At 42.7% G+C, this 23,716-nt stretch overlaps 1 protein-coding gene across 9 annotated transcripts in view; it reads left to right on the forward strand.

Annotated features, from left to right (window-relative positions):
* Window positions 1-244: 244 nt before the first annotated feature.
* Window positions 245-23,716, forward strand: part of TPM1 (tropomyosin 1) — a 53,567-nt gene continuing 30,095 nt past the window's right edge. For 4 of the 9 annotated variants that reach the window (XM_063926518.1, XM_063926516.1, XM_063926517.1 and 1 more), the window contains exons 1-3: window positions 245-477; window positions 1,700-1,825; window positions 22,200-22,333. In XM_063926518.1, coding sequence (XP_063782588.1) covers window positions 364-477; window positions 1,700-1,825; window positions 22,200-22,333 — 374 coding nt within the window. In that variant the 5' untranslated portion in view covers window positions 245-363. Of the gene's footprint in view, window positions 478-1,385; window positions 1,506-1,699; window positions 1,826-16,247; window positions 16,461-22,199; window positions 22,334-23,716 lie in introns of those variants that run through there. The other 5 variants (XM_063926524.1, XM_063926523.1, XM_063926522.1 and 2 more) reach the window with 5 other exon arrangements.

Genomic DNA, 23,716 nt, shown 5'->3' on the forward strand with positions numbered 1-23,716 from the left:
AACAGGCTGCGCTCCCCCGGCGTCCCCCTCCCATCCAGCCCAATGTATGCCTCTGCCCATCACACCCCTTATATAGTCAAATGCAGTCAAATGGTCGGCTGCAGCGAATAGAAGGAGCCAGCCTTAAAAAAAAGTCAGCACTAGGAGAGAAAGGCAAGGCTCCCAAAAAAGTATTGGGTGTCCTAAGGAATTTCTCTGCCCCCCCCCCCTCACCCTTCCCTGGTACATATTTCTGAGACTGGGACAGCTGAGAGTTTGCACTCCAGCCCAGGGCTCAGACTAAGAAGGACTGAACCTCTCTCTGCATCCTCTGTTCCCTGGCCCGTTTCTCTGTCTGACTAACCCCCCACACAAACACCAGCCATGGACGCCATCAAGAAGAAGATGCAGATGCTCAAGCTCGACAAGGAAAATGCCTTGGACAGAGCAGAACAGGCTGAAGCTGACAAGAAGGGAGCAGAGGACAAGAGCAAACAGGTCTGCTTGGGAAATCCCTACTGCTCAAGAGCCATATGCCCTGTCTATAGCAATGCCAATGGAGGACATCTCATGCCACCTTGGTTCTGCCTTTAATACAAAAGCATCTATAATTCAGTGATAATCATGGGTACACGTTTACTATAGTCCTGGAGAGTACATCACTGTATAACCTGTTTTGGTTGTCACATAGTGGATTATACTCAAATGTGATACATTTGCACCATGATTAGATAGATAGATAGATAGATAGATAGATAGATAGATAGATAGATAGATAGATAGATAGATAGATAGATAGATAGATAGATAGATAGATAGATAGATAGTGATTATTTGAGACATGAAAGAAAGTGAAAAAGTTTTTCTCTGCGAGTTGCTGAAGCTGGCAATATCCCAGCATGTCTAGAAAGACCTAGTTAACTGTTTCACTCACACAGAGAAGCTCAGCACTGTATTACAGTGGATGAAAAGCTTTTTTTCAGTACAGCTTTGAGAAGAAAGTCTAGGAACACAATGACTGAAGTCACATAGTTATATGTATTGGGATAGATTTATAATGTTACTCTTTGTTTTGTACTGAATGTTTAATTGAAAGACTGGTTTACAGAGTTGAATTTGCATAAGGAGAATATCCTGTTCTACTAATGATTTTAATGTTTCTAATGCTGCATTTCATCTCCCAGTTTGGTTTCTTTTAGTTAATCTCTGTGAATGAGCCTTTAATAATTAATAGATTCAACCCACTTGCTTCTTCAATATATTGCACATGGTCATAAATGTCATATAAACTAGGTATATAGGCTTTTATACATACATATATATATATATATATATATATATATATATATGGATACATATATATCTTTTATTTTCATCTTAACTATTATGAAACCCATTAGTTAGAGGAAGAGATTGCCCAAATGGAAAAGCAGCTGCGGGTGACAGAGGATTTGAGAGATAAGATTTTGGATGACCTTCATCAGGCTGAGGAGAGCCTCCTAACTTCAGAGGAGAAGGCCACAAAGGTATATGGCTGTACCAATGATATCTGTCTAACTATCTTCTCTCTCTCTTTCTCTCTCTCTCCCTCCTCGTGGTTCCTGTCCTGTCCTGTCTCTCTGCACCTCTGTTGCCTGCTGCACCACCTTATTGCCCCCTCGTCACTACCCTCGCCCATCCACCCACTACCCCCTATGGCACCTGTACGACCCTGTCTCAGCTGGAGGATGAACTTGTAGCACTGCAGAAGAAACTAAAAGGTACTGAGGATGAGTTGGACAAATATTCAGAAGCTCTGAAAGATGCCCAAGAGAAGTTGGAACTTGCTGAGAAGAAAGCCACTGATGTAAGTTGAGGTTAATCAAAGTCCCTGACCATTGCACATTCCCTGATTAATTTTTTTGCTATATTTTTGCACTTGCTCCATTCAGATATTCTTCCTTATAGAGCACTGCATGTGTCACACTGGAGCATGGAACATTCAGCACAGTATTTGTTTGTAGATCAGTTCAATCTATGTAAATGTCATAGCTTCATACTTCATACTGAAACATAAAGATAGATTGGAGAAAGTAGTTCTTACCAATATAACAAACTAACACAACATGAGAAGAGATCATTTTAATTAATCTGTTTCCCCTTTACTAGCCCAGGTTGTAGAGTTATTGGAACAATATGGGTTAACTCACAAATACAGTACAGTAGAACACTATTGTGTGGTGTGGTGTGATTAATACGCAACTCATGTTACTAAGGCCCATATATACTTTATGCAGTCCACAGTGTCCGTGTTCTATGTGTGTATGCACAAACATACACAAATATTTTTAGACCCACTCCTATTAGGAACACTGACAATGCTATGTACAATGAGCCTATGTAAATTATCCCAGAATTCAGTGTAGATTTTCTGACAAGGTAATTGGAGTGATATAAGAAATATATTCTATATCCCAACTGAAGAAAGTATTGCTATAGGGAAGGAAATTAGTATTAAATGAACAGCTACTGTACTGGAAAAGACAAAGCTATTTGCTGTAATTGTAACACAATTAAAACCTTGTCATACATGACCTTATCTTATGGGTTCAAAGCAAGTTTCAAGGCTGTACAGAAAGGAACAACTTCTACACACCCTGCCCACCACAACCAGGATGGTATCCTATCCAGTATCAGTATAGATTCCATATTATTGTACTTTCTATTTAAGGAGATTTTTTTATTTTTTACATTTGATTTATATAATATTATTAAAACATGTCTGAATCAACATACAAATAAATATATTCATTTTATTAGCTTGTATGTTGGGTTTCTGACTATTTCTATTAGCCCTAGTGAGTCCCAATATCAGCAATCTATTGGCCATTAAACAGTCAAATTGTATTATACAATTGCAGATTAATCATGTAATTTCTAGGTATGGCTGATAAAAATATAGTGTAAACCTCAGTAATGCTTAATATTACCTGCAGTAGTACAATTGTGTGTCTACTGTAGAATGAAAATAACAAACCATTTAACTTTCCAATATATAGAAACATTATTTCACAAATGTCATGCAGAATAACCATTTTGGTTTTAAATGTGGTTAACTATTTTCTGTGTATTGAACAGTAGTTTCTATGGCTGTGGATGAGCCTTGTTTGGTAGAAGTGTTTTTTTATTTTACAAGTTGTGTTACAGCTAGGAGAAATATGGCAAAATAATGAGAGATTTGAATGGTTATATCTTGGTGATGTCCTTCTATTGTTAGCTGATGAGGTCACGGAGACTAGAGTCTTGGTAGATGACAGTAGCCATTTAAATTTTGCACTGACCTCTTTCTTCAGTGATGCCAAGGAGAAACCTAGCCCTTACAGTAAAGTAAGGAGGAAGATGATACTTGCTGGCCCTGCAGAGTGCAGAGATAGGAACACACTTGGTTTATATATAACTCCAAGCTTTATATGGTATACACTCAAGACTCACTGCCTCAGCTGTCTGCTCTCTGTCAAATGTTAAATAACTTTGTTCTGGGGTGGATCCTGCAATATATAATTCCTACACGATGAGACTCTCTGTACATTACCTGGCACTTTTCCATTCGCCAAACAGCTTAGACTTTCTCATTTTACACGTATACATAACAATATGCAATAGGAAAAATAATTACTTAAAATTAAGTTTACATCAAATTATTTTTCTTTCTTTTTTTTAACTAAAAAAAACAAACACTTTTCAGAATTGATATACTTATTTTAGGTTTAATTCCATAGACTGATAACAAGATGCTTTATAATATATCATTCCACAAAAAACAAACAAAAAAACCCTAATCTTTAGGAAAGAGTGTTAAAATAATATTGACTCTTTAAGGCCAGCTGAGTCCAGATGTAATGTGAGCAGTGCATAGGGATGGAGCTTGTAGGCTATGATACAATGGAACATTCTGTATTGTGGAGTGAATGAGGCTGCATATGGATTCCAGACAGATATTCCTTATAAGGAAAAGTATGTTGACTATTTAGAAATCGCTCTCCGTGAAGAATCCAGACAAGGAGAGCGGATTTCATTTGGAAATTTAGGCACAGTTATTGGTGTTTGTTTAATGTTAGAAGCAAGAAGAAACTTGTCCTAATGAATTGGTTAATTATAGGAATGCCGAAGGCAAGGCAATGTAACAAATGGAATAAAACATTTCATATATGTTATTTTCCGCCAGAATATTACCTGTAAGGGAAGTTTTGAATAATTAGTACTTAAGATTTGGCTCTGTTGCAGTACTAATGATCATTACAGCAGCACTGTGTATAATGGAAAACTTTTCAACATTCACTTATGAGTTAAAAAGCTATTTTGGGGTATTCCTTAGAGGCCTCAGTGGAATCCATTATGAGATATACCAGAATGAAAAGCAGTCTTTCTCTGTAATGATACACAATATTAAACACATCAGTGTATACACATCCACCCATACAAATGTATTTTAATTAAAGTCCACATGGTGTGTGTGTGTATGTATGTATGTATGTATGTATGTATGTATGTATGTATGTATGTGTGTGTGTGTGTGTGTGTATCTACAGTATATCTATCTATATAGAGATAGATAGATAGATAGATAGATAGATAGATAGATAGATAGATAGATAGATAGATAGATAGATAGATAGATAGATAGAGATATACTGGAATTAAGCGCTCCTTCTGAAAAAGGTTGTCTTTTTTGCATTTTTTTAAAAAAATCCACAAAAATCCATTAAGGCATAATTAAAATGACCCCATCCTGTCTCACACTGCTTCATGCACTCCCTTCCCCTATTAAATTGCACATACTTAGTGTGTGTGTGTGTGTGTGTGTGTGTGTGTGTGTGTGTGTGTGTGTGTATGTATGTATATAAAAAAACTATACATATGTGTGTGTGTGTGTGTGTGTGTGTGTGTGTGTGTGTGTGTATATATATATATATATATATATTTATTTTGAGGCAGTACGGATGGTGTAATGGTTAGCATTACTGCCAATCACAGCACTGAGGTCATGGGTTTGATTCCCACCATGGCCCTAACTGTGGGGAGTTTGTATATTCTCCCCATACTTGCGTGGGTTTCCTCCGGGTACTCCGGTTTTCTCCCACAATCCAAAAATATACTGGTAGGTTAATTGGCTCCCAACAAAATTAACCCTAGCATGAATGTGTGTGCATGTGATAGGGAATATAGGGGTGGTCTTCTGGTTACCGGCAGCCGGACTCCCGGCGACCACCATACCGGTGCCGGAATCCCGACTGCCGGCATACCGACATCTTTTCTCTCTCTTGGGGGTCCAGAATAGATAGCGTGTAAGCTCCACTGGGGCAGGTACTGATGTGAATGAGCAAATATTCTCTGTAAAGCGCTGCGGAATATGTGTGTGCTATATAAATAACTGGTACTACTAATAATAATAATAAATATATATATTTACACATAAATACATAAACACACATTAACATTGGCTTAGGATCCAGGACCCATGCAGTGAATATAAAGTGCTCATGCATACGTTGCACTAGTAATACAGTAATTTAGTTAAAACCACCACACCAAATTTGCTACAGTGAAACTGCAACTGCTATAAATATATACAACTGACCAGAAATTTGCGGGATTTAATGTTTTACTTTTCATATTATTAATTTTACTAGTTGAAACTATTATTTTCTACAGTACACCATGGGGTAGATGTATGAAAGTGCGTTATGGGGGAAAGTGGTACCAGCGCATGTTATGTGGGCTGATACCGCTTTCCTCCCATGTATTACTCTAGCGCTGTCATTATTAGTGCTGCTGTCTTTTAGATAGCACACCAATATACAGGGCCGACACCTGCGGCTATCAATTTCAACAGCTGCAGGTGTCGTTGCCCTATCTATACAGCAGGGACAGTGTTGTCCGTGGCTATGGCGGCTGCCAGCACCGAGCTGCATGTGAGATCTCGCAAGAGTAGCGAGATCTCGTACATGCGCACTGGAGCCGGCCATGCAAGACAGACACAGCGCATGAGCACTAAGCTGATGCGCTGTATGCTCTGACGGGGATCGATGGAGGGGGGAGTTTTCATCTGTCGATGTTCTTTCCTTCTTAGCCTCAGTAATGAAGAAAATCAGGAAGTGTTATACATGCCGCTATATCACATCTCATCCCATATCACATACTTTCAAAAATTGACTGAACTGAGATACAGTACTGGATCTCACAACCTGACCTAGCAATATAGTTTATTCAAAGAATAATAGGCTGTGAGCTGGAATATCTGTGTTGGATTGCTCTCACCATAGGCCAGAGCTTCCCAAACTCTGCTATTACAGTCCAGGTTTTAAGGATATTCATGATTAAGCATGGATATCCTTAAAATCTGGACTGTTCCCCCTCAGAACTGTTGCAGGCAGGACTAATTGGATGATATGAGTGTTAGCATTGCCAAACACAAGGACCATGGCATTAAAAGGTTTTCTGTTACAATTAGGGACGATAAAATATAAATGGTGTCAATATACCATTTATATTATACTTTATTATCCCTGAGTGACACCTGTTGCATCTATTGAACAGTTTTGCCAGGTTTTGGTAATTGCCTTACAAATTTATATTGTTCACATGTTTATACTGTTTATACCTGGCAACTGCTATCACATCAGTGTCAAATTGAAAATATCTGTGTGTGTATACGTATATATATATATATATATATACACACACACACACACACACACACACACACGGTAATTCAAAAGTCACAGTACAGGTACACCCTTTTGCTTCAAAAACTGTGCTGGAAACTGGAAAACTGACTTAGATTCAAGATGGCCGATTTCAAGATGGCGCCCATGTTCGGTACATACCCTAAAAGATAGCCTACCTCACCCATACCTTACTGGAGTATTCAGTTTTCCCATTTCCTGCAGTTTTTGAAACAAAAGTGTGTACCGCAACTTTTGAATCACCCTGTATACATATATATATATATATATATATACACACACACACATACACATGTGCATATTTTTTTATATATATATATATATATATATATATATATGTGCAAATAGCTGGTGCGGCACTCCAGGCGACGAAAGAACTCAGAGCCAGTACATCACGTTTAAAGACAACAAAGTTTCAATGCCTTTATTACGGCATTTCCACCTGATGAAAATGCCGTAATAAAGGCATTGAAACGTTGTTGTCTTTAAACGTGATGTACTGGCTCTGAGTTCTTTCGTCGCCTAGAGTGCCGCACCAGCTATTTGCACATATCTCTTACTCTGTGGAGGCACCCGGCGCAGTACCGCTAATACTGGGAGAGACGGACCTGCCGTTGGTTATATATATATATATATATATATATATATATATATATGTAAGTCTATAGACCGGCACTCACTCCATAAACAACATCGTGCCCTGGTGCCCTCCAATGGATTAATGCAGAGAAAACACAATAGCAGGCGGCACTCGAAGGGTCTGAACAACCTAAATGAAGACACTGCGGACACAGTGTATGGTCTAACGTTTCGGAATTTTTATTCCTTTTTCAAAGAACCTTTGAAAAAGGAATTAAAATTCCGAAACGTTAGACCATACACTGTGTCCGCAGTGTCTTCATTTAGGTTGTTCAGACCCTTCGAGTGCCGCCTGCTATTGTGTTTTCTCTCTCTCTCTCTCTCTCTCTCTCTATATATATATATATATAATACAACAGTAATATACAGTAGCTATTTATTGGTTAATTTAGTGTGTGAAATTAATTAGGCATTTATTTGCCACTGCGCTGAAAATAAGGGTTAGCTGAATGCCTGTTCAGAGTGTGGTTGAAGGGCAAGCAAAATATTAAGAGTTGTTTCTTAATTATTTCTTCCCAAAAGAGCTCTTGTCATGATATGCAGAATCCAGGGTGATATAAACTTTTAAGCATTCTCTTTTACTAAAACAGTAAATAGTGCCCTCTGTTGGAACTAAGCAATAATACTCTCTGTAGATATGTGCTTTGTATTCTGTTATAACCCCAGTGGAGGCAGTTTTGTGAAGTGGTAAAGAACATGATGTATCCAGTCAGATCAAAACTAGCATGGAAGCAAACCTCTTATACCCCTTTCAGACCGCCAGCTAAGAACACAGGTTATTGGCACATGAGCGCGCATATCCCGTGTTCATGTGTGACCTGAAAGGTGACAGGGGAAAAATATCAGTTCAAGCAACCCGGTATTTCAACCCTGGTCACGAGCAGGGTTGAACTCGTGTTCAACCCGGCTCGACGTGCAGTGTGAACTGGAGCCGGCTCGATGCGACCCGTTTCCCGCTCACTGTGTGTGTACGGGTGGCGTTTGGAGATCATGTGATCTCCAAGTGCCAACCCCGCCGCGTCACCGCTGACATCACTAACTCTGCAATATGCCGGGTTGCAGACCACCTGAAGCAGGTTGCACCCTGGAAGCTCCCGTGTCAGGCTCCTGGGTGCGGCCCGCCTCAGGCGGTGTGTAAGGGAATAAAAATAATGCTTTCTATTTAACCAGTTTTTCTAAATATGTGACAGTTGCTTGTAGGGCCATCTTAACAGCATTGTAAGGCCCTGGGTAAAACAATGCACTTGGGCCCCTACACACACATTCTTGGGAACCAGTTTTAAAAAAAATCTAATTATGACAGTTGATGGCTGTCAGCACTCTGACTGGTGGATAGCTCCAGCCATCCACCAATCAGCATGCTGGCAGCTAATCACTGTCTGGCTACAGGCTGGGAGATAGGTAGAGAATGCTGCCTTGCCGCTCTGATTGTGTGGCTACCAACAACCCCTGCTCGAAGGCCCCTTGAAATGTAGTGCCCTGGGCAACTGCCCAGTGTGCCTGTATGTTAAGATGGCCCTGATTGCTTGTGTTAGCATATTAAATGTAATTGGAACAGGAGTAAATGAACTAGCTTAAATTTTGTAATATTAACAATGTTATCTATATTACTATTTAAGGACAGCATTGATGTTTTAAAAGTTTGTTTTAAACTTAGCATTCAAATATCAGTTATAGGGATATAATATTTAAGGGAATATTCATTGAGGTGAACCGGTCCAGTACACCAATGTGACTGCCGTAAATTAATCAAGTTCCGAAAACTGATTGCGTTAGCTTGCTGAGCCCCATTTATTCCTATTAGAAAGAGATTTGGAGTGTGAAGTGGGATCCATTCGCACCGTTCCATCTCTTCCTGCCCTCGCTGTACGCATGCATAAACTTGTTATAATGCCCATCAGTATAAACTTTCAGCGCAGTTAGTGTCGAAAGTAGCAGTGATAGGCAGGGCCGGTGCAAGGTTTCTCGGCACCCTAGGCAAAACTTCTGCCTACTGCCCCTTCCCCCTACCCACCCTTCAGATGAAAGGCATTCTGCGGCTCTCCCCCACCCCCAGTTTGTTGCATGGCTGCTCTCTTCTCCCCATCTCCCCAGTCTGTGTGGGTGCCTGCTACTCTCAACCCTCCCCCCCCCCCACTCTGTTAAAAGTCTGCTGTCCTATCCCCCCCACCATCTGTATGCATGCTGCTGTTCATCCCCCCCAAACTGTGTGCATGCCTGCTGCTCATCTCCCCCCCCCCCCCCCTTAGTGGACTCAAATGCAGAGAGTACACTGTGCAGCCACTACCTGCAGGCTGCGATGCAGAGTTGGGACTGAGTAGTCTGTGAAAGAGCCTGGAATGAAGAGCAGTGCTGCATGTCACCCCCAGCCAGGACTCCAGGAGCTGTCACAGTTACTGCCTGTGCCTTGTGGAGGTGGAGCTGGAGGCTGCAATACAGGAGCTTAGCAGTCACGGCTACTGTAAGATACGAGTCCTGGGAGGATTGCAGCGGCTGTGAAAGATAGGACCACGCTACCTTTTTCAGGCAGCTGTAGCAGGCCGCCCCCTCAGGTCCCGGCGCCCCTAGGCAGCTGCCTAAAGCTGCCTAGTGGAAGCTCCGGCCCTGGTGATAGGGCTCATAGGACAGTTACTTTTTGGAGCAACTATCCTGGCACCGGAGCATTACTGAATACTGAGCTGGATACATAATCTACACAGGGCCAGCAGATGCTAATAATGAATAGGCCCCATACAGGTCATATATATCTAGATAGACAGACAAACAGGTCGCGCTATGCAGTCAACAATGTTTCAGTTTAATTATAAGCTTTCGTCAGTTTATCAAGTTTGATCAAGTCCTGTGAGTGCCGCCGAGTTAGTTGCTGTTTGTTGCTGCAGAGTCTTGTATATGGGGGGTAATTCCAAGTTGATCGCAGCAGGAAATTTTTTAGCAGTTGGGCAAAGCCATGTGCACTGCAGGGGGGGGGGCAGATATAACATGTGCAGAGAGAGACAGATTTGGGTGTGGTGAGTTCAATCTGCAATCTAAATTGCAGTGTAAAAATAAAGCAACCAGTATTTACCCTGCACAGAAACAATATAACCCACACAAATCTAACTCTATCTGCAAATGTTATATCTGCCCCCCCCTGCAGTGCACATGGTTTTGCCCAACTGCTAAAAAATTTCCTGCTGCGATCAACTTGGAATTACCCCCATGGTTCGTTATAAAGAGTCCAATTCATATTAGCTAAATTGCTGAGAAAGACAAAGAACCACCTTTGTATGAGAAATAAAATAAATGTATGTCAATATAGATTTCTTTCTTCACTGAGTGCATTATCCTTACTACACAACTGCATTTTGCCTGTGTGCACATCTACATATCACACAAATATATTTAGAGAGGAATCAAATGTTATATATAGGTAGGCTTACCATACTGTCCCTTTACACTGGGATTACACAGGTTCTGTGGCTGATTAAAACCAGGGAAAATGCAGACTTTCACCTAGCCACAGAACCTGTGTAATTCATTAGTGTCCCGATTTCAAGGGATAGTATGGTAAGTCAATACAAAGGGCCTGAGCTCTACACCAGTAGCATGTCTTATGTGATATTCCTCTGCGTATGCCTGGAAACCATATATGGCTAAATGTAATAGCATCTGAGTTCAGGGGTGCAGGAATTTTGTGTGAGTCTGCCCATTTTTTTTAAAGCAGCAATCATTTACAAGGCAAGGCAAAACCAACCTGGTTTTGCCTTACACCTCTGGAACTTGGAGGCTTTTAAATTTAGGTGCTTGGATTTGTAGACTTGTGTGAGTCTTGCTCTTATGACCAGTGGTGGGAAGGGGCATTCTAGCCTACACTTATGGTAAAGATGTGATCACATAATTGCTAGTACACGCAGAGCAGCATACAGTCACATATATCAGACCCTCCAACATGACCCGCCCCACTAGGTACAAAATGCTCTGTTTCTGGACTTCCCTCTTAATTTATGATTTCCATCACCTGCGTTGAACTAGTTAAATGATAAGAAAGCTGTTTCTTCACAGGTGATGGCAATAATAAATTAAGAGGGAATTCCAGAAACAGAGCATTTTGTACCTAGTGGGGCGGGTCATGTTGGAGGGTATGATATATGTCTGAGATTATTTGCAGGTGGCCTGGGGCAGGGGCAAATGCAATGTAAGGATGACAGAGGTTGCTAGGACTAAAGAACTGGGGCGGGATGTAATGGAGTCTGAGTTCGCTTGATGTGCAGGACTCCAGCCAAGTCGGACATTTTCATAGTTGCCTACCCTCCCGCATTCTGCAGGAGACTCTCTTGGAAATAGCAGCAATCTCCCTGACTCCCTGAATAGACGGGATGTAGTTATGTGAGCGGCGGTCAGGAGACCGCCAGTCACATTACCTCCCCCCTACATCCCGCACCCTCACAATCCCAGCGGTTGGCATGCGGACCAACACGGACTATTCCCACTCGTGGGTGTCCATGACACCCATAGATCTAATTCTCTCTGCAAATGTTATATCTGCCCGACCTGCAGTGCACATGGGGGGTAATTCAGAGTTGATCGCAGAAGCAAATGTGTTAGCAGTTGGGCAAAACCATGTGCACTGCAGGGGGGCAGATGTAACATGTGCAGAGAGAGTTAGATTTGGGTGGGGTGTGTTCAAACTGAAATCTAAATTGCAGTGTAAAAATAAAGCAGCCAGTATTTACCCTGCACAGAAACAATATAACCCACCCAAATCTAACTCTCTCTGCAAATGTTATACCTGCCACACCTGCAGTGCACATGGTTTTGCCAAATATTTGCTGCTGCGATCATCTCTGAATTACCCCCATGGTTTTGTCCATTAGCTAACAAATTTGCTGCTGCGATCAGGTCTGAATTAGGCCCTAAATGGGGGTTCACATGGAGAGATCCGTGCTTAAAATCTAAGCAATCTGACTAGATTGCTTAGATTTTAAGCATGGATCTGTCGTGTGTATGCCCCCCAGCGATAGCGATGCGCGGGGCTATCACCTGTGCTAGATTGAGCCTGCATGCAGGCTCAATCTAGCGGGTCGCTCACTTCAGCACTGTGTGAAGTGAGTGGCCCCCCATCCCCCCCTCGCTCAGCACACATCACGCTGTGCTGAGCGGGGGGAGAGATGTGTGCTGAGCGGTCTGTGTTAAGATCGCTCAGCACACATCTCTCCCGTCAGTACTGGCCTTTAGTGCATTGTGTCACTGTTTTGTACTTTTAATCATAGATTTTCATGGGAATTTATATATTAATAATCACAACATTGCCGCAATTTTTATTAGTAGCCCATATCGCCACAGTTTTTATTTTTTACTAAACTACCCCTGCTATGTACTAAAATGAACGCGCAGGGACAGTGGTTGTGAGAATCACTGTCCCTGCAAGTTAAATCTTGGGCACATTGGAGGAGTCTTTCACGTTTTTGAGCGACCCCTCCTAATATTCTGACATTGCGCATGTGCACAGTTTCAGTTACCAGAGTTGGTTGGGGGAATTGGAAGATTGCTCTCCTGCGAGAAAGCCTCCAAAGGTATAACGCAGATATTGCTAACTGAGGATGGCATCAAGTCAACCAACAGAACCAAACTCCTCTGAAAAGCTACGCTTTTTGTTTGGTACATAGGGGTAAGACCATAGATCCCAATGAGAATAATGGTGACTGTAGCCTGCAGCACTGTCCTGCATTTAGGTATCAGTACATAACGAGGATACATAAAATTATGCAGAAATTGTAATTACTGCATAATTTTATTAAAATTGGGCTTGATAAATATGCCCTTTAATAATTCCCTATTCCTATTTGTGTACCTATTACCTATTCCTATTGCGTTTCCCTAAATTCATTCTTTAGTTTTTCTTCCTGTAGCTAGTTTTTAGCTTGTTGCTTTATTTATTTTTTGCCAGGGCTATTCTAGAGGATTTTTTGCTGTTAAAGCAGCAACATAGTAACCCATGACTGAGGGTCATGGGTTATTTCATGTTTTCACAATGCACTTTGGGGCTCATTCTGAGTTGGAAGCAAAGCAAAAAATATCAAGTAACTGCACCTTCGGAAACATACAGCACTACAGGTTGGTGAGTTGTAACATGTGCAGAGATTTACATATGAGAGGGGTATGTCCAAACTCAACTCTAAATAGCAATGTAAAAATACAGCTGTCCAGCATTTCTGGGTTACCATCTGTTTCTCACAAAGCAGAAACTTAAGGGCCCTACACATTAGGCGATAACACTGAACGATATGAACGTTCTCAATCATTAATAAACGAGAACTCGTTCATATCGTACAGTGTGTAGGTACCAACGATGAACGATGTGCGACAATCTCATCCATATTAGCATGCAGTGCTATGGAGCCGGGTGATGGGGGAGTGAAGGAACTTCACACACACACACCCTCCCCCCGCTGCCGGGTCGCCTGTATCAGTGGCACAACGCCGAGTGTGTAGGGGGCATAATATGCACATAACTGTACAGCAGCCCAAGTTCCATACAGTGAACAGTAACAGGGAACATCTAATACTATGCCTGCCCTATACTGTGTAAATACAGTATGACAACTTGAATCACCCAGTGTCAGTTTGGTGCATGATAATCTCACGGATAAATCCAGTCACAAAACGGCATTTATGTAACGTAAAATACTGCAACCAGAATTACATTTGCTATTAAAGTTACCTCATAATTCTTTTGTATACTATAGATTATTGGATGTTTAGAGAATAATATACAGTGTGTTATAGAAGTATATGTAATCGTAATTATATGAGCAATAAAGAAAAAAAGGTTTGTACTCCAGTCAGCCATAAAACATATATGGAAGGGGGATTCAATTGTGCCCAAAACATGTTTAGGCAAAAAAAAAAAAAAGATTCTACTGCGACTTTTTTGCCCAATATTTTTTTCAGGCAATTCAATTGTTGCCTGTCTCTCCCCCTTCCTAAAAACACCAAGTTTTCAGACGAACACACATAGGATCCGGGAGAAGTTCCCTGATCCGTGTGTTTCATGCAGTGATCGAGAAAACAAGTCATTTTTCACCAGCCTCCGAGCAGGTGAAAAAAATCCCCCAATAGTGTTGGCTTTCGGGGCTAATTGGATAGTTCCCTGCCGAACAGGTAGCCGTGTAAATTACCAGGGCTAATTATATCCCCTCTATGGCCTCTCAATTTGGGTCAGTGCATGACAAGGTTCACAGTTACTTTTATATTCAATTACAGTGTTAGCTTTGTTTACATACTAGGGTCTATTTACTAAGCCTTGGCTGGAGGTAAATTGGATGGAGATAAAGTACCAGCGAATCAGCTCCTAACTGTCATTTTTAAATCACAGACTGTAAAATGAGAGAAGCTGATTGGGTAGTGCTTCATATCTCTCACCATGCTTTGATAAATACCCCTAAAGTTGATATTGATATTCTTATTGGTATCGCTGATGTTAGATTCTTGTGAATCCAAATAGATATAACATTTACAGACCCTCCAACATGACCCGCCCCACTAGGTACAAAATGCTCTGTTCCTGGACTTCCCTCTTAATTTATGATTTCCATCACCTGTGTTGAACTAGTTTAAATGATAAGAAAGCTGTTTCTTCACAGGTGATTGCAATAATAAATTGAGAGGGAAGTCCAGAAACAGAGCATTTTGTACCTAGTGGGGCGGTCATGTTGGAGGGTATGCATTTACCCGTGTTTTTTGCTAGTGGAAACGGCTCCCTCTGAAAAAACCCAGGTCAAGAGATCCGGGAATCCTACTCGGTTAGCTACCTGGGTAGGAAACGGGAATGACCCGGGTAAGGTGTAGTGTAAACGGGTTACCCGTATCAGCTGACACAGGACCTGTTTACAGCATGTGAAGATCCCATACCTCCCTGACCGCAGGGTCTCACGGGAGGTTGGGGGGGACAGCGCTGCTGTCTCTCCTGCTATGCAGACAGCAGCGCTGGCCGGGAAAGCGTTTGCCGGAGGCTGGTGGCATCCCAGCAGCTTCCAGAGTGCTGGGCTTGCCCCCAGCACTCTGGAAGGTGAGCAGCATGGAATTGGGGGCATGGCCTAACAGGACCGAGGCCATGCCCCGGGGATCCCGATCTGCCAGTTTTCCCCGGCGCTTGGAGATTACGTCTTCTCCAAGCGCCGTGCAGAAGACAATGCATCCGGGTGCAGTGTAAATGGCGCCTACATGGAATATCCCCGGGTCGGCGCCGTAGTGGAAAAGGGGTCTGTCTCGGGTCTGACCTGGCTTGGATCCGTGTTCCAAATCCCGGGTCAGTCCCAAGACTTCTAGTGGAAAAGGGGTATCAGCAATACAATGGGGGAGATTCAAATGTTTGAAAAGTCAGATGGGTGTCTGCGTTTTCCTATCTAATAGGAAAAAACAGACACCCAATCAACTTTTCAAACTTTTGAATTCCCCCCCAATGTGTTTCAGAAATTCCAGAATTGTTATACCCCCTGATAGAAACAAAATCAACGTTCGCTCCTCAGGATAACACTCCTCTCTGCCTGGACTGTATAATGTTATGCAGTAATGTGCCATTAGGTGGCAGCAGAGTCCCTCCTTTACCTGGGCAGACAAGGAGGAATCTTTAGTAATGTCGTGTGGTTCGGTGTGCCCATGTGTAAGCTGGGGTTTATTGCACTGATAGTAGCCCGAGCACCCCTCACCCAGCAGCCAGGCCAGGGCACACACTGACCCGTGGGCCGCCGGCAGCAGCAGCAACACGTCCCGGCTCTGGGCACGGCTGCCGGCCTCTGATGAGAGGGTTAATTGTAGGGGTTGGAGCCTATGTAAGGAGGAGACTTCCTGTACGTGGATTGAGCGAGTCAGAGTGAGAGGTATTTGGCCACAGAGGGGCGAATCCCGCTCCGGCACACAGGCAGGGTGTAGCTAGGAGGAGTGTGAGTAAAAGTAACCGGAAGTAAGAACTGTCTCCGCCGCCGCCGCTGTGCAGAGAGAGCAGACATGGCCGGCATGACTTCCCTGGAGGCCGTGAAGAGGAAAATCAAGTGCCTGCAAGACCAGGCGGACGAGGCAGAGGAGAGGGCGGAGAAGCTTCAGAGGGAGCTGGACTCGGAGAAGAAGCTGAGAGAGGCAGTAAGAATAACCCCTATCTACCCCCTGTGCACCTCTGCCTGCCCAAACTCCTTACTACTGTGCCACTAGCTGCCACTGCCTGTGCTGCCCACTCTCCTTACCACTGTGCCACTAGCTCCCACTGCCTGTGCTGCCCACACTCCTTACCACAGTGCCATTAGCTCCGATTGCCTGTGCTGCCCACACTCCTTACCACTGTGCCACTAGCTTCCACTGCCTATGCTGCCCACACCCTTTACCACTGTGCCACTATATCCCACTGCCTGTGCTGCCCACACCCTTTACCACTGAGCCTCTAGCTCCCACTGCCTGTGTTGCCCACACCTTTTACCACTGTGCCACAAGCACTGCCTGTGTTGCCCACACTCCTTACCACAGTGCCACTAGCTCCCACTGCCTGTGTTGCCCACACCCTTTACCACTGTGCCGCTAGCTCCCACACTCCTTACCACTGTGCCAACAACTCCCACTGCCTGTGCTCCCCACTGGTAGTATAGTGTGACAGTGGGAACTGGAACACAATACTCCTAGTAGTAATGAGTGTTGTGAGTACAGAGGTGAAAGTGGGAGCTGGTACACTATACACCTAGAAATGGTAGATGTGGTCAGTACAGACAGAGGTGACAGTGGGATCTTTACCTGCTCACCGTGCTCATTACCACTGTGCCAGCAGCTTCCACCCTTGCATGAACTGCTCACACTCATTACTATTGGGAGTATAGTGTGAAAGCTCCCACTGTCTGATTAGCCTGTACTCACAGCCACAGCACTCCTTACTACAGGGAGTACAGGGTGAGCTCGCTGTCGCCTCTGCTGGGCTATCCCAATCCTTTTACTGCACTTTGTGACTTTTGCTAGACCCAATCTCTGCTGTGCCCCCTTTCACTGTATCTGGTAACTTTGCACATTTCTGTCATGGACTTGTCCCCTTGATGTGTTTACCTGTTTGTTTTAACCCTCTTTGGCTCACCAGAAGCATTGACTATATGTTAATGTCCAAGGCAGAATACTGTTGTTGTTTTTTTATTAGGCTTAATGAGACAGAACTTTTTTTTTTTGTGACAAAAAATAAATACTTAAGCCCTTGCAGTGTTTAATTTTCTATTTCACCAAGAGCCATCCATAAACCTTGCGCATATGACCTACTGTTCATGTTTATACTTCTGATCATTTTCTGGTGAATGGGTTGTCTGTCCTAAGGAGCCTGTGTGGTATGTTTTGGATATCTCCCTTCCAGTACAGTCTGTTTCCAAGCACTGAGGGAGGGGATTTTGGGGCTTGCCTATGTAAAGGAGAATTTCAGGCATGCAACAGGGCTCATCTGGACAGCAGAGTTAGCAGCTTCTCTTCATTTACCTGGAGTGGGGTGCTTTGTGTGTGCATATGTTGTGCTAGTATTCATGTATGGGTTGTGGATAATGGTACTTGCAGCATTCAATATCATGCATGCTCTCTGTAGGAATTCCTACATCTGGTAAGGATGCCAGAGGCAAATTGTAACTGCCACAACATTGGGGTGTGTAGGTGTACTATTTTTAATTTTTGTCTTGAGGCTTTTCCTTCCTCTTTAATTTCTAATTCCAAGTGACCTGGTCTGCGGTGTATGTGCCCCCCATGTTTAATAATATAGCTTTAAGCGACCAGCATGCCAATTACAAATGGCCCAACATGACCCATTTTGCCTGTGTTCAGTTCATGTGTTTCCATGCTTAGTTTACAATGGCAATAACACGTGTGATTAACCGATCATAAAACTATATTTTAAGCTTGATTATGTCTTCAAGGTCAATGTGTAAAACAGGAGCTTCAGCCTACGATCTGCATTGCAGATAGATATATATATATATATATATATATATATATATATATATATATATATATATATATATATATATACTCACTCACTCACTCACTCACTCTGAGGTGTCTATTCACATCATAAAGCCCCAAGGTTTGCTAAAGCCAGGTACTTTATGTGAATGGACAGTAGATACTGTGTCGTGGATTGTAAGTGGGAGTTGCTTTATGACTTTCCTTGCCTTATAAGGCCACAAGACCAGCTTTGTCAGGTTTTAAGTATATAGAATTGTCCTTCCCTCTAGAGGCCACAAATTCTCTAGTGACACAACAGGAAGCACTTGCAGTACATTCTTGTAAGGCAGCTTTTACTGGGGCACAAATTCCTAATAACTTTGCGGCATTTTTCTTATCTGCTGTTAATGTGCCTTTAAGTTGCTATCTAACACTTGGAAGATTTTATTAAGAATAGGATTAATGCTTCCTACAAGTATCGTAGACTGTATTGCAAAAAGCGCATAGAAATCACATCAGATGCATAGCGCAAATGTCAGTTGTCACATGTAACACGGTTACTATTGTAGTTTCTGGGGATTTTTTTTGCTTTTTAAATAACTTGTGTTGAAATATTAGCACATAAATTGCACTCTAGCTGACAGACCCCCGCCTGCTGCAAGGCAGTTCTTATCAAGTATCTACATTCCTGTACTCAAATGGTTAACACTTGATGGGGACCATACAGTCCTCCCTTTTAAATAGCATGCAAATATTTAGCTGTATAGTGGCATTCTTTTTAACTCTTCAATGCACACTTACCCTGTAGTGTCAACTACTGTCTATATAGCATTCATGTGTGGTAATACCGTGTTTCCTGTTCTGCTACTACACAACTTAATAAGTTTTTTGTTTCATCTTAAGGAAACGCATGCATGGGTGGAAACTTTCTTTCGGTAGTACATTTTTCCGCTCTATATTTCGACTTGTCTTGCATATCCATCATTTTACAGTTTCTCGTGAACTACTTCTGTTTATCCCAGCACCCCTATAACCTCTTATATCACGATCACTGTTAAACAGGTAGAGCGTACTTTTTTTGGGATGGGCCACAGTAGTGTAAAGTGCAACTGCTGCAGCTTCCGGCACTGGAGAAACTATATAATGCCAGTGGTCTGGTCTGGGTCTGAAAGTAATCTATAGTGTACAGTAGGTGTATTTTTTTTTTCTTAGAATAAGTAGTCAATTCCTGCTCAGAGTTTTGTTTACACAGTTCTTAATATCACGTCAGGTAAAAACGTGTACTGTGCTGTGTTTACATATGTATCAAAAAATGTCCTATGAATACATAATAGCTTTAGGTAATGGCTTATGTCTAGTTCTGTAGGACAGCCGCTTCCCCCATGCACAGCCAACACTTGAGTTATGGTTAAACATGGATGTTTTACTGTATATGTCATACTATAAGACAGGCCATTGTAACTTTTTATGTCACACTTGTACTGTATGATGAAAACTAGCATGTTATTTATATGTGGCTAGACTTGATAAATGTATTACTCTCTCTACATTAATGTAATATCCTAAGGGAAGCCGGGAGTCAGGATTCCAGTGTCTGTCTCCTGACCGCTGGGATCCTAGCAGCCGGCAACTTGAATGAGTCCCATCCTGAGGCCTCGTGTATCTTTTTAGCAGTTAGGAACAGCAGATCTATCCATGTTCACTTTCAAGAAAGAGGAAGTAAATGTTTATTTCTGGAAACAGAGATGTGTAACCACATCCTACATTATGTTTGAGACTACTCGCATGGTCCGTGCACACAATAATTGTACTAAACAGGTTCAGACTAACAGATAACACTACTGTACCCCATCTAGTTTCTACTGAAGCAGTAGTTAACTGGCAATTAAATAGTATTATTTTTAAGATCCCCCCCCCCCCCCCCCTTCCAGTTTATTTACATCCCCTTATAAAACCTCATGACATGGTCTATAAAAGAATGCTGTTGCATGTTTCAGTGCGCATTATCTATTGGTTAGTTAGGTCTGGGATAATTCTTGTAGGTATGCTCTCATATTACATTCAGGAGTGGGACAAGCACTTCAGATGAAAAACAAAACATTGTGTTTGGCAGACATTGGGGCAGATTCAAATGTTGTTTTTTGCGGCCACCACTAGAGGGCGCCCAACAGCAGCAATTCAGTTTTTCTGCCGCTTGGGCAGCCGCGGAGGATACATTTTTTTTCTTGCAACCTCCTGAGGTGCAAGAAACAATGGGGTCAATTCTATTCAGTGACTGTTGAATAGCGCCGGGAATTAGCTCCCGACGCTATTCAATTCAGCTCCAGTTAAGTCGGCGATGGCCCGTTCTCGCCGACTAAACAGGTTGAATTGTCGGGAGAATGGGCATTCTCCGACTTAACTCCCCGGCGCGAGGCTGATTCCCGACAGAATCAGCTTTGCGTCGGCCGCGCGGCAGCACTTTTGTCGGGTTTCTTCTCTCATCCCCCGGGGATGAGATGAATTCCCGACAATTGAGGGTCACTCGTCGCTATATTGAATAGCGCCGGGAGCAAACTCCCGGCGTTATTCAACTTTCGCTGAATAGAATTGACCCCAATGTGTCCAAACTGGCACTTTGGGTGTCCAAAGAGCATTTGGACACCCAAAGCAGGAGTTTAGACTGGTTTAGCCATTTTACGTGTCTGTTTGGGCGCAATGTGCCATGCGCCAAAAACAACAAATGAATAGTGACAAATGTTTGGGCGTCTAAACAGTCCACCCAAAACAATTTAATTCCCCCCATTAAATATATTGGGGGGGAAGGGGTCTGGACTACTCACCCTGGCTATTTATAATGGGATGTGCTACCTAGCTGGGGCAGAGGCCCAGATTTATCAAGCCTGCATAATTGCACGGTGATAAAGTACCAGCCAATCAGCTCCTAACTGCTATGTTACAGGCTGTATTAGAAAAATTACAGATAGGAGCTGATTAGTTGGTACTTTATCACCATGCAATTTATCACTCTCCTAGGTTTCATAAATGTGGGCCTTAGTACTACAGCATACAAACAAGAAAGCAGGTGCTCCATACAACCACTGGAATTATAATATACTGAACCATACATCATATCCGAGGTTCTTGGCATAAAATTGGGCAATATTATGAGTCTGCCCACCAATCGTCAAGGTGACCTCATCAGACTGGTCCCTAACCTTATAGGCTAAAAAGCTCAAGGCACCACACAAAGGATAGCAGTGAAAAGTCAGTGTTCGGTATGTGAAAGTAGCTGCTGAGTGTTAGATAGTGGATAGCAGAAAAGTATCTGTGTTAAAAAGGTGAGGTTAGCGGTTCAAAAAGTGATTAGATGTGTGAAAATGTTACATAAAAATATATATATATATATATATATATATATATATATATATATATATATATATATATATATATATATATGTGTTAAAAATAAATGTGAGATGGTGATGCACCAAAGAGGCCCAGCCAGAGCAATCCAAGGAGCCCCACGCCCCAAAAGTTTTGCAGAATCCAGCTCGGTCTTGTATAATTTTGTCTGCAGCCCCATTTGCAGGGAGAGCTGGCCGCGACGGATGAGAGATGCAGTGCCGTTGCCGGCATTTCAGCACGCTGCAACGGCTACTCACATCCTTCAACTGCAATTGGATTCATACACACCGATTAGGAAAAACTTTCTATACATGCCTGACCAACAAGTAGAAGTCTTTAATCCACCTTCATAAGTTTTGTAACGTGGGTGACTTGTACATGGTTTCCGTGTGTGGTAATGTTCTAACTGGTAACTGTATGGTACAGTTGCCTTGTTCTGTAGTAGCTAAAAAGCATTATGTTTAGTGACCACTCACCTCATCATTCTGTTGGCAACAGTTGTGTGAACCTGACAGCATTTTCTTTCTCGTGACCACCTAGGCTGAAGCAGATGTAGCCTCATTGAACAGGCGCATCCAGCTGGTAGAGGAGGAGTTGGATCGTGCTCAGGAACGTTTGGCCACAGCGCTTCAGAAACTGGAGGAAGCTGAGAAGGCTGCAGATGAGAGCGAGAGGTGAGTCTGACCTCCGAAATAATTGTTGGTGGGGTTTTGGGTTTTTTTTTTTTTTTTAAAGGTAAGGGTTCTTCACCTCACTTGCCTGTAGTGTTTTAATTATGGGCTTTGTACTAAAGGCTCTTTAACAGTGCAATGCAGAGTTGATTTTAATGACCTAATTAGATACAGATTTGTCCTTCCTGGTCTAGCCTCGTACGTTATGAGTCGCAGCACACAGGGTGCATGAGAGCCGGTCAACTCGGACAGCGCCTGGCATCTTCCTCCCTGTTTTTGTCTGTTTTCCACTGACACTGTAACATAGCATTACGTATACAGATACAGCTGCAGTAGCACACAGAATATACACATGCCGCATATCATGTTAATCCGTGTAGTCTGTTTGTGCATCTTATTTGCATAACGGTGTGAGGAAGATGCATTTTCAGGGAGAAAGAAGTTTAATGCAAGAAAACTTGCTTGAGACTAGGCGCGACTAGAAGGCGTTTAACGTGACTTTAGCAACATCGACAGAGGACCCATCCGTTTAGTTCACAAGAATTCTCATGAATGCTGTTTAGAGTGCCTCTTGAACTTTCTGTAAAAGCGGTCCTATAGAATAGACTGTATAGAACTACTTTCAATATTGGAAACCACAAACACTGTTTCCATAGGGAGCCATACATTTCAAATGATGTCTTTCACAACCATTGCCACCTACTAATGTGGACAGCTTTATTGGTAGCTGCAGAACTGTACTAGAATATATTATTTAGAAACTAACAAAAATGTTATTAAATTAAGTACAGCTTTGTTCACTGATGTATAGAAGTATTATTTCTTATGTTGGCAATAAGAATCGCTATGTATTGTTCCCGCTAGATGTGGGCAGGACACCGAGGTGCAGAGACATGTTCCACAATGGGGCATGGCCGGGGAGGGGGGTGCGGCTCTGTTGTCACTGTTGGAGGTGTGCCCAGCACTTACAGACATACTGGCCTGCTCTCAAGCCTTCTCCTCACTGTGAATAGATGCCGTGCGCATGCGCACAGCATCTATTTCCCCGGCGATGATCAACAACAGGGAAGGCTGTTTTAGCAGAGCACCGCTAAAAGTGCATTGCACAATTTGACGCTTCTTAATCGGGCGCCCTGCTAAAATAGCCTAGCGTTAACACTACTATGTAACAAGTCACATGCAGGGACAAGAACTCCCATAGGAGCCCATCACTGCAATGTGTTGGCAGTAAAGTGATCACTTATACAGTTACTTTATATCCTGGTTCGGGGGACCTACTGCGCATGCTTAGTCATTGCTGGGGAGGAATTCTATGGATCTCATTCCTGGTAAACTTTGCACTCTGTAGCACATAGGCAACAATGACTAACGCTATCTGAAGTGGCC

The sequence above is a fragment of the Pseudophryne corroboree genome, chromosome 6 (assembly GCF_028390025.1).
Source record: "Pseudophryne corroboree isolate aPseCor3 chromosome 6, aPseCor3.hap2, whole genome shotgun sequence".
NCBI classification, from domain to species: domain Eukaryota; kingdom Metazoa; phylum Chordata; class Amphibia; order Anura; family Myobatrachidae; genus Pseudophryne; species Pseudophryne corroboree.